We start from the raw sequence: 13,222 nt of genomic DNA, 5'->3' as shown, positions 1-13,222 counted from the left end.
TTGGTAACCATATTCAGACAAACAACTGTGCGCATGAATAAATGCAGGACTCTTTTTCTGCAACTGGGGTTCCCATGCTGGGGAAGCTGTTGTTCACTCCAATAAGAGTTACCTTCTGCCCGGGTACACTGTCTTGTCACTGTCATTACAGTCTCTCCCTCGCCAGTGGTATCCCCGCAGCGTCTGAAATTGAAGAGCACGCACAGGAGGAGGTTAGCCCTGCTATGATGCTGCCCACAGCGAAGGTTAATCAGGGCTGTCTAAGGGATATTGACGTCTGCGGATTTTAACTCAAATATTGAAGATCAGTATGGAAATTAAGATTGCTATAAGACAAGCTGTGTGAGGGAAAATGTAACATAACACCAAACTCAGAAAAGGGCGGGAATGTATGTATAAGTGAATGTGTGTTTATGGGTGACATTAGGTGTGTGCCTGTGTCTGGAGGTGTTAGAGTGTGTGTATATACATGTATTTACATGTGTGTGTGTCTATATGTATGTGTGTGTGTGTGTGTGTGCCCTTGCATGTGTGTGTGTGGCAGGTGTATGTGTGTGCGATCATATGTCTGTGGATGTCTCTCTCTATATATGTATTAATGTTCATGCGTACTCTAAGAAACAGCAGGACTATCAAAGTGCCCAAGTTATTCTGTTAATCAAGTCTTCTCAGAGTATGAAATATTTCATCCATTTGGCCAGTGATGAATTTTTTTGTTGGATAATTTAAAATTAAGTCTATGCAAACTGCCAGTCACTTGGATTCCTATGTTGCTGAAACAACCAGAAATCAAAATTCCATCAGAAAATGTTTCTTCCCAAGTTTCTCATCCTGTGGGGGGAGGGGTCAGGACAGACCCTTTGTTTGTTTGCTTTCCCAGAAACCTCGTTGGCATCATAACAACTCTAAACCCTACCGTCACGTGCACACAAGTTACCTAGTAAGCTCAAGCAGGCACCTGAGTTTCCAAAAAAAGTCACACCACCCTTTTAGATGGAGACAGTTCCTATGGAGAGCTGCAGCTGGGAATGGCAAGAGGAGGAAACAGAATGTCTGGGTCTATGGTTTACTTTTATGGGTGCTGTTTTTATGAAGTTGAAAAAGTCCTTAAAATTGTGAACCGACGTATGCGCATGAATGAAATTCAGGAGAGGAATTTGTAGGTGAAATATAATATGCAGCGAACACCTGTTCATTCACAGCAATACTCACTGGGAAGACACTGTATTTGTCTGAATCTACATCTTTGAATGGCACAGCCTTCTTTAAAGACCTAGAAAGGAAAACAAAACACCTGGTGAGCCAAGGGGGGAAAAAAAAAAAAGAAAAAAAGAAATGATGTTTGTGAAAATAGGCACATTCGGAGGCAGGATGTTTATGTAACAGAAGTTGATCTAAAAATAAAACCTGGAGTCTGTAGGCGTATGAGAGCATCAGCTATACTTCGCCAATCACTGCTCTTTATTCAACAGAACCATTTTTCTCTATTGTGTAACTTGAGCCATTTGGGGAGGTAAAATGAATGGATTAGAGTTGTAGGGGACATGGGATAGTGATGCTATGACACCCAGGAAACAGGAGACTCCATGTTGCGTCTAGTCAATGAACCCCAGCACTCCTGAAGTGGCTTGACTGAGAATGGCCCCCATAGGCTCATATATTTAAATGCTTGGTCGTTAGGGAGTGGTGATACTTGACAGAGACTAGGCAGTGTGGTCTAGGTGGAGAAAGTATGTCTCTGGGGGGTGGACTTTGGCATTTCAGAAGGTGAAGCTAGGTGGAATGTCTTTCTCTCTTCTTGCTGCCTGTGGATCCAGATGTAGAACCCTCGGTGTCTTCAGCGCCATGCATGTCAGCCCTCTCCTTCTTGTGATCCTGGAAGTAAGCCCCAGCTAAATGCTTTTCTCTGTTAGAGTTGCTATGGCCATGCTGTTCTTCACAGCAATAGATCACCAACTAAGATCACTCCAATTGTCTGTGTACCCTTTGCACACTCTGTTAAGAAAATTCTTGCATTTAACCACTCACTGTAGGAATCTCAGGCACTTAATGGACATTAGCTGGTAACTTATACTCTTCCTTATGAGACTGAGTGGCCAAGGCCACAGACATGATGGCCAACATAAACCAGATCAAAGTTATGGATACTCTGAATGGAAGGGCATTCCTGTGCCTTGCTACCAGATGCTTCCTTCTTCAAATGGCAGCACTGGTCCTCCATCTGTTTTGGGGGGGAATCAGACATAGAAGAGCAGAAGAATGCAGTCATGGGGGCAGGAGGAGGCTGTGCCTAGATTCTGAAGTTTAGGGTTAGTAACAGGGGATTGTCTGGGATTTTGTAATGGTCTTCTGAATCCAGGGCATCTCTTGAGATCCTTGAGGCAAATGAATGGAGTTCAACATAAGTGGGGTGGGCATTTATAATCTAGTCATTCACCTAAAGAAGAGGACTAGGAGTCTAGAGGGCCAGAAAGAGAAGAGGTTGAGCCCAACTCTCAGATTCGTCCTTTGCCACATGTGTGGCCACTGGAGAGTAACTTTACTTGTCTGAAAGGGGACAGTAATAGTGTCTACCTCATCGTATACAGTGGTCTTTGATGCATAGAAATCACAGCTAGTTTTGTTATGACAATGATTACTGAGCCACACGTTGGTTTAAAGAGCAAAGAAGGTTGCACTTATGTGTAGTTTGTAGGTTGTAAATTACCAAATACTTTATGGTATGGTGTAAATTATAATTGAAGCACAAAGATTTTTTTAAAGACTAAAACATGCCGATTTTACTTTTATTGTAAAGGAATAATTTCCTTTTTAAAGTTGGGCCAAGAAAATCCATGGCCCAGATGCTCCTGAATTCAAGCTTTCAAAGGTGATTTCATTACAGAGTTGTCACTTGAATGTCATGGGAAACTTCAATGGTGCCTTTAAAGAAGAGATGTGGGTCCCACTCCAGCAGGGAACGATGCAAGGATTGGACACCTGGGAATCTGACTGCACCCCAGCCTTGAAGCATCTTTTTTCACGTCTTACGGTCCCTTCTTCTCATAAGCTGAGGCTCCCTGCACCTACGTGGAGCTACTGGTTCTGGGATCCAGGCCAGCTGGCTGCCAGGGTTTTTTGGCAGATGAGCTAGAAAAAGTTTGTAACTCTTAAGAGACCCTGAATGTGGGTCAGATTATATCTGCCACCTCCTTTCTCCAGCTATGCTAATAGTGATCTAGAGACCTTCAGCAAATGTAGTCCCCAAGAAGCTCAAGAGATGATGATGGTGCAACATGGGAAAACTTTCATTATGGCTTAAATTATATTCATTGAAAATGTAAGTTAAAGTTTTACCTCCCAGAAACAGTGAGCCTGGATTTAATCTACATGGGTCTTTGCAGATGTAATCAGGTTAATGTGAGTCCTTCATCAAATATGACTGGCAGGTTATAAGAGGTAAAACAATCACCCAGGGGCAGGGGGAATGATCCTATGAGAATTGAAGGTGGAGATTGGAGGGTTGCAGCTATAAAGATTGATGGCTGCCACAGCATCCAGGAAAACGCAAGAAGGACTCTACCCAGAGCGTTGTCAGAGACGCATTGTAGGGAGAATTTTGGTTTCTTAAAAAAAAACCCATTATGTTATGTGAATATGTTTTTTGTTTTAATACCAAGTGTGGGATAGGGTCTGCTTCAGATTGTCCACAGCCGCTAACTAGGCTTTGTCTTGTGCTATAGGAGGGGCATGATTTTTGCCAGCTGCAGATAGTTTGGAATATGAGGATTCTTGGGAGAGTATAAATATGAGAGCCCTGAGAAGGCCTATGGTGGCTGCTGTGCCCCCTCTTGCTGCTTTTGCTATTGCTAGATTGCTGGTTCCTGGATTGCTGGTATTCTGACAATGAAAAATTGAATTTGCCCCAAGGAATTTGATTCCTCTAACCAGGGAGAAATAGTCTAAATAGGTTTATGCCCCCTTTCCCCTCTAGCCTTCTTTATCACCTGCCTAGTGTTGGGGGGATGGAAGGGGTGGGGGTATAGAAGTGTGGTAGGTAAAAGAACCCATTAAAGTAGCCAAAAAGCCTGGTAACAGAGCATAGCCCCGATGTCCTTGGTTTTGAATTTAGTTTCCAGGCCTAAGACAGCATACATTGTGACATATTTTTATAGCAGCAGCACAAAACTTATAACAGCCCCTGAGAGAGCACCTGAAGCCTGAGACTTGTGAGCATCCCACGTCTCCCCTTCTCTTCCTATGACAGCTGGAGCAGCATGGAATAAAGTAACAGGAGCTTCCACAGTAAATCAAGAGAAACAGATGCCAGGGCAGATGTAGTTATGGCCTAAATGAATAGCTCACATCCATAAAAGCATTGCTTGTACATGTAATATATTAGCTCTGTCTTCTGAACTGCAGGCAATTGTTGGACATAGACAGCCAGGGGTCAGATTTCGGGACATATTGTCCAAGACTCACCTGGAGAATGCTTGGGAAAATGTAGTGCTCTCTCACTAGGGCGGGGGGTCAAGAAATCTGGCTTTTAAAGTTCTTAGGTGGTTTTGAGGTAGCAAGGATTCAATTTACAGTTTGATTTTAGATAAAAGAAAACACACTCAAAGACATTAAGTGGCTCAAGTCCTTTAAATCAATTCAAGAAAAAAAAATAATCTCTGAAAGAGAGTAAAAAGGATGTAGGGAACTAAATATACTCGGGGAGTGTAGGTGGTGGTGGGGTGCTGGGGGAAGTACTTCTTTAAGGGTTGGTGTTGTGCTGTAGACACAAAATGTCCCCAGAGGCTTCTGTGTAGAAGGCTTGGGTGCCAGCTGCTGGCGTTGTTAAAGGCTGAGTGGATGGGGCCTCATCAGAGTTGGCCTTTGAAAGGTGTTTATTTTCCCTAGAGTGGTCTCCTCTTCTCACTAATGGAGAGAAAAAAAAAAGCTAAACTATTTTGTTTCTCAAGTTACTATTTGTCTTACTGTTGGGAATATTAATTCTACGATTTTTCATTTAAGCACAGACAGAGAGCGGAGCTAAGACCCAGCATGGTTTTGCTGCTGTCATTTCCAACAGTGGAGACTGAACCCAGGCCTCGATGCTAGCTAAGATAATGGACTAATATTGAGCTTCATCTCTCAGCCTGGAAAATGGCATTGATGTGAGTGTGTCGGGGCTAGGGGTTATGGAATTTGGGGCAGTGTCTTTCAGTGGTTACAGCCATGACCAGGGTTGACGGTGGGGCTTGGAGGGACACCCGAGTGAGAGGAGTCCTGAGTAAATGTGTGCTGCTGTCATGGGCTCAGCCGTGCAAAAGGCCATAGCCTCAGACTCATGGGAAAATGGCAGAGCCTTCTCCCTGGGGTGAGGCTTACAGAGAGAGAGAGAGAGTAAAGCCTTTCTTTGGTCATGTGCAAATATTGATTGATAGTGTGTGCAGATGTATCATCCTTTCCTCCACCTTGACATTTACTGCTGAAGGCTGCTACCTTTCACCCCCTGCTCCTACAGAGATCCACTAAACCTGTCTTCTTGATCCACCTGTACACCAAAAACTGCCTCCTTGTTTCACTGTATGCATTCACACCTCTTCCCTGTTCAGCTGTATAATGCAATAGCACACCTCCCTGTTCAACTCTGTATAATGATCACACTGAGCTGTAGGGGTCCTGAGTTTTCTCCACCAGAGAGCCAGGTCTACTCGACCCCAGCTTCTCTGTCTTTCTATCTCTCTGTCTCTCTCTTTGTCTCTCTGTTTCTCTGTGTCTCTGTCTCTGTCTGTCTGTCTGTCTGTCTGTCTGTCTGTCTGTCTCTGTGTGTGTGTGTGTACCTGTTTGTTTTTCTTCATTCCTTCACCACCCCAGTCAGGTAAAATCCCCCCACTGTGCTAGAATGTGGCAGCCTACCTCATCCACATGTCACGCAGCAAGAAGGGGCTTTCCCCAAGTGTCAAACAATGGTTGTTGGAATGCCTACTGGGACGAGCTTGCTCGTGCTGAGATTGCCCGTGATATACTTCTGAAATTATTTTGTTTAAAGAAGGTTTGTCTTTTAGTTTTTATATAAATCATGTTTTGATAAAAAAAAATGATCAATTTTAGGATGACGTCTTTTAAATATGAACAGTGGTTTAGTCCCTCCAAAGCAATGACAAACAAAGAGATATCATATCTGATTGAACATTAGAAATATACGTACAATTCAACTTTCTGGCAGATCTTGGACAAAAATGGCAGTGAGCAAATATTTGCGCCACTTCTAGGATATTTCTGAGGAGATAAAAAAGACAACAAAAAGAGAGTTGGTTAACTCAAGGTACGGCTCCCACCCAAAGACTCCTCTGAAGTCTGCATGGCTGGACCTGGATCTGATTCCTTTTGTTTATCCAGATGTAGTTCTTACCATTGCTTCTACATTGCAAGCTCATTCTGCCTTCTGTACAGAGCCCCATACTGTTTCCTGGGACTGGAATCCAGTTTTCCCCTTCACCCAGCCATCTGCTCCCATCTTCATAATCACCCCCAGGTTTCTTCCCAAATGTGTCTTGCCTGCTTTGGTCAGGTACTTATGCATTTCTCTTCTCGAATGCTTTGAAAATAGGCTAAAAAACACTTTCAAATAAAATAATTCTACCCTATTGGGGCAGACAGGGAGAAACAGTTGCTTCCCCACCATTCCAGAATCCTTCAGGTGGCTATGAGGTGTACCTGTGGGCAATCACGTTATTTTAACTCTGACCAAGAAGAAGTATTAAAACTTTCATAATATAGATGAGGGATCGTAAGGGTCTCTGCAATACCTTCCCAGTGTTCTAGGAATAGAGGAGTAACCTTGATGAGAGACCCCTCCCCCCGAGGTCTGTGCATAGCAGAGATGTCTTTAGGTCACCGTGGGGGTGAGGGTCCAAAGCAGAGGCTCTGAGAGGGCTCTTTGGGAAGCCTATCAGGGAATGCCAATGGCTTAGAGAGGAGATGGTGGAAAGTAAGGCAGAAATGCAGGAGGCTTTATAACTCAGGGTACAGCCTCTAGCCTATCTGATATACACATCTTCATCCTGGATGTGCTGAATTTGGCACCCCAGGGTGGATCCTGGCGATCTGTCCTTCCTCATGTTTTTATGCAATCTTCATGCCCGCTCTCTTGGGTCAGTCTTCTGAACATTAAGGCCTGAGAAACACTATTCCAGGTCCTAGCCACTCAACGTATGGCCATCATGTCAGTGTCACCTGGAGCCCTGAAGAAATGCACAGCTCTCCTTCCAACATATTGTAAGACAGTCCATATTTCAACAAGATGCTCCACGTCCACACCAAAGCTTAAGAAGTCTCAATCCTGACTCAGGAGGCATGCTGCCCCATGCTGTGGACCTATGTAAAGGGTTGGCATATTAGGGGATGATAAAACATTTCAGAGTTCTGGAGCATTGGGATCCACAGAACTCCATGAACTAGGCAAGAAATAATACATTATGACATCTTAGACTGCATCTTCCTATCACCCTGAGGACCGTGAATAATTCTTGAAGGAGTCAGGCAGGGGACTATATTTGTGTCTCATAAGATATCTTGGGATGCTTTGCCTAGAGGAGGAAGAAGGGGAAGAGTTTATAGGAGATGCGAGTCTGGGCTTCCTAACCTTTGGCTGCCTTGTATGCTATGTGACAGCCTCTGCTTGCTAGATGCCAGCAGCACAAATCAATCTGTAGGCTCTACCAAGTGTCCCCTATAATGGACTGGCAGTGAGGAACAAAACTATACCAGTTAGGAACCACATTGATGTGAAATGTGGTACAAGGCAGTAGCAGAGAAAGAATGGGCTCTTTAGAAGGTTAAATTCAAACACTGATTGAGATTAGAACTGTAGGCATATAATAAAGCAAATATGAGCATGACCTTATCCAAATCATTGGTGGAAGCATAGAAACATTTCGAGACTTAAGTCAGTTGCATCCAGATGTTGGAGCTAGTTCTCTTCGTATTTACTTTAGTCTGAAAGCCTGCCTAATTATTCTAATGACAAAGTAGAGCTCAACATCGGTGAGCACCAACACATAAAAATTATATGAACAGTCTTATAATTACCACACAAGAGGTACAATAGAATAAAATTTTATAATTGTACAACTGTTCATTGTCAAAAATCCAGCTGGAAGGCTGCAGCTGCCTTTGAAATTCATTGAGGAGACACCGGGATCAGGAAGGATGCACGGGATCAGGAAGGATGCATGGGATCAGGAAGGATGCACGGGATGGGGAAGGATGCAGTAGACAGCGCAGCACGTCCAGAGTTCTCCTGCTTCTTCTGTCCAGACACAGCTGTTCTTATCTGACCTTTGGCCCCAAGAAAGACCCATCACATTAGCTCCCATCACTCTGCCTCTCTGTTGTGGGTATTGAGCCTGCACCCACCATGTTGAGGCTTTTGGGCTTGCCAGAGCTCAGAACACAGCATTAGGAGTTCAGGCAGCTCTGGATGTGTTGCCAGTTTGATTTAGACAGGAGACTCCCAGCTGCAAGCACCTGGCTCCATGGACAGAGCTGGTGTACATGGCTCTGTTGGTTTTCTTGTGGAGCTCTTGTCACCTCTAGGTCCTTTTATCCTTCTCCTCCACTCTCCAGATTTTTAAACAGATAATTCTTTTTTTTTTTACTCTTTTTTATTATGCTTCTTTTTAATGTATACATTTATATTATTACACACAAATAAAATAAACTGCACACAGCAGGAGGAACCACAAGATAATCAGGAATTATATAAATGTTACATTCATAGGGATTTGGCTATTTGTATTTGGCAAACTTGAAGTAAACATCTTTCCTATCTTATTGGGTCTAAATTTCTGAATGAAGATCAATATCTATCATATCTCATCTCTATTAACTTAAAACATCTATCTTGATCTAAAAACATCTTAACCCCTAACCTACTAAGCTTAATTGTAAGACTAAACTATCTGGTCTTCAACCCCATCAGAGATTTGAGAAGGAATAAAAGTTAAATACTCAAGTGAACTGGAAGTGCAGGTTAGCAGCTTCCAAAATGAAAAAGTGACCGAGACATTTTACTGCCTGAACAGTCAGCCAACACTCTCTATAACATTGGAGCATCATCTTTGGCCTTCTGGCCCAATATATCTGACAGACATATTTGCAAGGCAGGAACTATTGAGGACTTGCTTACCCTGTCTTGGCAAAGTTTGGCTGTCGACTCTGCCTGCATCTAAGCTTGCCCATTTTTAGGCAGAATTCTGTCTATAGCAGAAAGGAGCACATTTTGCCCAGTGTCTGGTTTGCCACATTTCAAGCCAACTCCATAAGGAGGTTCTTTGATGTTCATCATCTTCTTTGAGACAGGATGGATGTTGCCAGGAGTTAACTTATCTTATTATGAAAGAATCTTTAAAATAATAAAAAACATCTTTAAATGCCATATTCTGTAGGTCCTGAGGCTTTTGAAGACCTTATTTAACTATTTTACCTTATATATCCATAGAATCATATCTAACTATTAGACCTAGAATATATATTCTTGTGATAAAATTAGACTAGTATTTGACATGACCATGATTTGCATCAATATACAAAATCCAATACCATTGAATTAAAAATAACATTATTTGTGAGTAAAAATTAAGGCCTTGAGATGAGGAGTAGATTCAATAATCTACCTTTTTTTCTACCCTCTCTCTCTATTTCTATATCCCCCCTTCTTTTCAGCTCCTATCTCCTTACCTACAAAAGAAAGATAAGGAAAAAGAGAGATGTTCCTGAGTCCAACCTAGTTTTCTCTATATATAAGACCAATAATAACTTATAACCAACTCCCAATGAAAATAAGCAAAACAATTTTTTTAGTAAAGATTTAGTAAATCTATGTTTGGGTTTGTACTTGAGAGTGCAATTCCCTCAGAGGCCAGAAGAGGTCGTTAGAGTCCCTGGAGCTGGAGTTACAGGGCATTATAAGGCGGGACTGAGTTCTGGTCCTCTGCAGGAGCAGTGCATCCTGCTCTTCACCCCTGAGCCTTGTCTTCAGCTCCTTCCTGGCCAGGCTGCCACAGGAGAAGGCTGGGAAGGACAGATAATGCCATTTGCTGCACATCACTAGGTGGGGCGGAGCTCACAGGCTCACAGGTCCCAGTCACGCTGGCCAGCAGTTACAGCCAGTATCTCCTGAGCAGACTGTCAAAGACACTCACATTTTTTCTCCTTGGTAATTTTAATGTGGAGTGGAAATACGTTGGGAGAAGCTTCTGCAGAAGATTTCTTCTGTTTTCTTAATTGTTGTAACATTCAATAGGATTTTTTTTTCCTTTTTTCTTTTTCTTTCTTTCTTTTTCTATTCTTTTTTCTGGCTCTGTGAAATTAGAACTGTGCCTCACTAATTATGCTTTCAAGTCTAGTGACAGAAATTTTAAAAAAAATTGTAAAATCCTAATTAGCCTTTGAGTTCGTGCCAAAGCAGTTTGTGCCAGTAAAATAAACAATGCCTTAAAATAAGTCTTAAACTCTTGCTGAGAGGAACAAAAGACAAATTGTATTGTCCTCTGTTCTGCTCAGATTTCTGAAGGTTCTGCTCATGGAGGTTGTGTGGTGCTCAACTTCTTACCTAACATATTAAGCAGACCAGATGAACTGGCTACTATCAACCTTTAATGGTTCTGTGAATTAAGCAATAGGTGGTGAGGCTGACATCAAGATGCATTAGTTAATTACGTAGAAATATCTCAGTGTTATCATCTCACCTGGATTGGCCTTGGACACCAAAACGGCAGGACCCCTGTAGGTTTCCACATGAAATTATTGTTATAGGGTACACAGTTGTATAAGTCGATCGATTGTTTATTATTTAAATTTAACTGGACTTCCTATAATTTTACTTGCTGAGTCTGGTTAGCCTTGAGATAAGTGATTTCCCTTTCCTTTGTTTCTATGTTGCTAAATCAATAATACTTAGACACATTGCGCGGTGGTGAGTGATGAGGTAAGCCAGCCGGGAGGAGACAAAGCGAGGTCTGTGCACCCCGACTGCTGGGGAATGTATCCGTACTGTCACCGTCCTCAGCATCCAGCCTACTTTCCCGCTTCCCTCTCAACTGGCACCCTCTCAACTTGCCCCACTTACAAGAATTGAAAGTGTAATTGCTGAGGCAGGATCCCAACAATACCTTAGCAAAGGAGCCTCAGTCAAACACTTCACTGGCTGATTTGAGCTAAGCATTCTCTCTGTTCAGAAAGAGTCATTATGAAGAGGGCAAGTGGAGCTGAGCAGCAGAGGTGGTGGTTCCTAGGTCCTCAGGCCTCGGCAGGGTAGCAGGTGCTTTGAATATATAAGTCGATTAGTCCTTTTACAGAGAATATTACCACTGTCCTACTCCCACAGCCGGGAACGCAGAGGTTCAGCCAAGTGAGACCCTACCTGACACTGTGCTTTAGAAAGTGGAGGAGGGGTGCCGCTAGTTTCCCTATAATAGTCTGTCAGAAAGTAGGGGTTCTCTGCTTGGCCGTGTCATGAGACATCTCTGGTCATCTCAGCGGGGGAGGGAGGGATAGTGCTGCTGGCACGCCGTGGGTAGACACTAGAGACAGTGTTTGAGATAGCACAGAACACGTGACAGCTCCTACCGAAGGGGCAGCCCTAAATGTCAGAGTACAGGGGGTGAGGTGGGGTGAGGGGTGGGGGCGGAGTGCGGTGCTGATATAGCTGCCACAGAGTGAAGACAGGAGGGCAAGAGGAAAACTGGAAAGGAGCTCATATTCTCCTACTTCTGTCCAAAGAGGCTGCGGCGTTGCTGGGCTTTGTCCAGAGAAGCCTCTGGCTTTTGGAGTGTGAGCGCAGGAGAGCACACAGAGTTTGAAAAGGCTGGCCTGCTCCCAGCTGATTGCTTACCGTGGTGGAGGACCTCTTGAGGATTTGTCTCGCCTTCTCCAGTGTAAACTTCCAGGCCTCCTATGGAAGCAGAATAACTTTTATTTCACCCATGATTTACATGTCTTTTCTAAAATTAGATTCAAAGCCTACACATATGCAATAAATTCATCGCTCCACTAATTTTGATAACATAATTTAGAGAAAGGCAATTTCTTGGTACTAGCTTTAAGACTTTACTCCATGTGCGATGCTAATGACTTTGCAGACATTACCTTATGCAGTTTTACAACAGCCCTGAGAGGCGGGACCATGGCAGTGGATGAAGAAGGCAAATGCATCAAAGCAAAGAAGCTGGCTCCACATCAGTAAGCAGGGACTGGCAGACAGTCACTCTGAACCTCTGCTCCTTGACAGCCATGGTGCAGTGATATCCCTGGGTGTGGGGCCCCTCTGTAAATCCTGTCCTCACCAGAGCATCAACAGCCCTGTAGAACCTTGCAGCCCTGCAGGCACAACTAGCGCCCAGTGAACTCCGTCTATCTCTCACCTTCCTACTCTTCTCTATACCTGCTGTTGTCTTCCATCCATCCCTAGAGTATTTAACCGCATCTTAGAAGTATACATACATTGCAAAGATAAAGCATTAACTAATTGCCAGTAAAGATGGTTATGAAAAAGTTCCAAAGGACCACTGTATTTGTGACAGGCAGAGACACACAACTTGAGGTGTGTGTGTGTGTGTGTGTGTGTGTGTGTGTGTATCTCCATCCACTGCTTCCCAACACTAGTATTCCACACTCAGTATACATGTGCCAGTCCCCCTGTTCTCATCCTTGGTCTGCCGCTGGGCAGCTCTGAAATTTGCTCAGGAACTGACATATTCACTGTAAAACCCCATTTCTTACTCTCACTTGTATCTCATCTGAAACTGGCGTTGGGGTTAAGTGCCAGCTCCGGGTCTCTTGATAAGGTCATCACTGTCTTGAAGCAGTGACCATACATGGAGGGAGGAGAATTCTGAGATGGCAGCAAGAGCAAGAGCAAGCCTCATGGGAGATGCGGGCCTTAGCGTTTTAACAGACATTCAGGACAAGGGGCACTGTTTGACTTTGGTCTGTTGTTCCCATGAACTCCTTTCCTTCTTTGTGGGCCTGGGTGGGGTGGGGGGGGGCAGGAGGAGAGGAGGAGTAGAACAACTTCCCAATTTGAACTGGAGTCAGAGGGAACCTTCCAGAAGGAGCTGCCACAAAGAAGCCAGCTCCACTCATCCTCCATGGGTGGACGATGAACCCTGACCCTTACCCGCATCCCAGAGTGTCTTCCCGAAATCATGCTCCTTTGGCTCAAGTTCAGAGAACAGCAAACATGTGCCTG

At 43.8% G+C, this 13,222-nt stretch overlaps 1 protein-coding gene across 1 annotated transcript in view; it reads right to left on the bottom strand.

The window, feature by feature from the left end:
• The window catches only part of Aoah (acyloxyacyl hydrolase), a 193,287-nt gene that overhangs the window by 107,718 nt on the left and 72,347 nt on the right, over positions 1 to 13,222 (bottom strand). The window contains exons 5-8 of the mRNA XM_051168326.1: positions 11,867 to 11,926; positions 6,179 to 6,249; positions 1,213 to 1,273; positions 113 to 183 (exon numbers count right to left, since the gene is read on the bottom strand). Of these exons, the coding sequence (XP_051024283.1) occupies positions 113 to 183; positions 1,213 to 1,273; positions 6,179 to 6,249; positions 11,867 to 11,926 (263 nt within the window). The remainder of the gene's footprint in view (positions 1 to 112; positions 184 to 1,212; positions 1,274 to 6,178; positions 6,250 to 11,866; positions 11,927 to 13,222) is intronic.

Source organism: Acomys russatus, chromosome 3, assembly GCF_903995435.1.
Source record: "Acomys russatus chromosome 3, mAcoRus1.1, whole genome shotgun sequence".
Classification (NCBI taxonomy): Eukaryota; Metazoa; Chordata; class Mammalia; order Rodentia; family Muridae; genus Acomys; species Acomys russatus.
The sequence above is the reverse complement of the archived record's forward strand: the minus strand, read 5'-3'. Positions and strand labels throughout refer to the sequence as shown.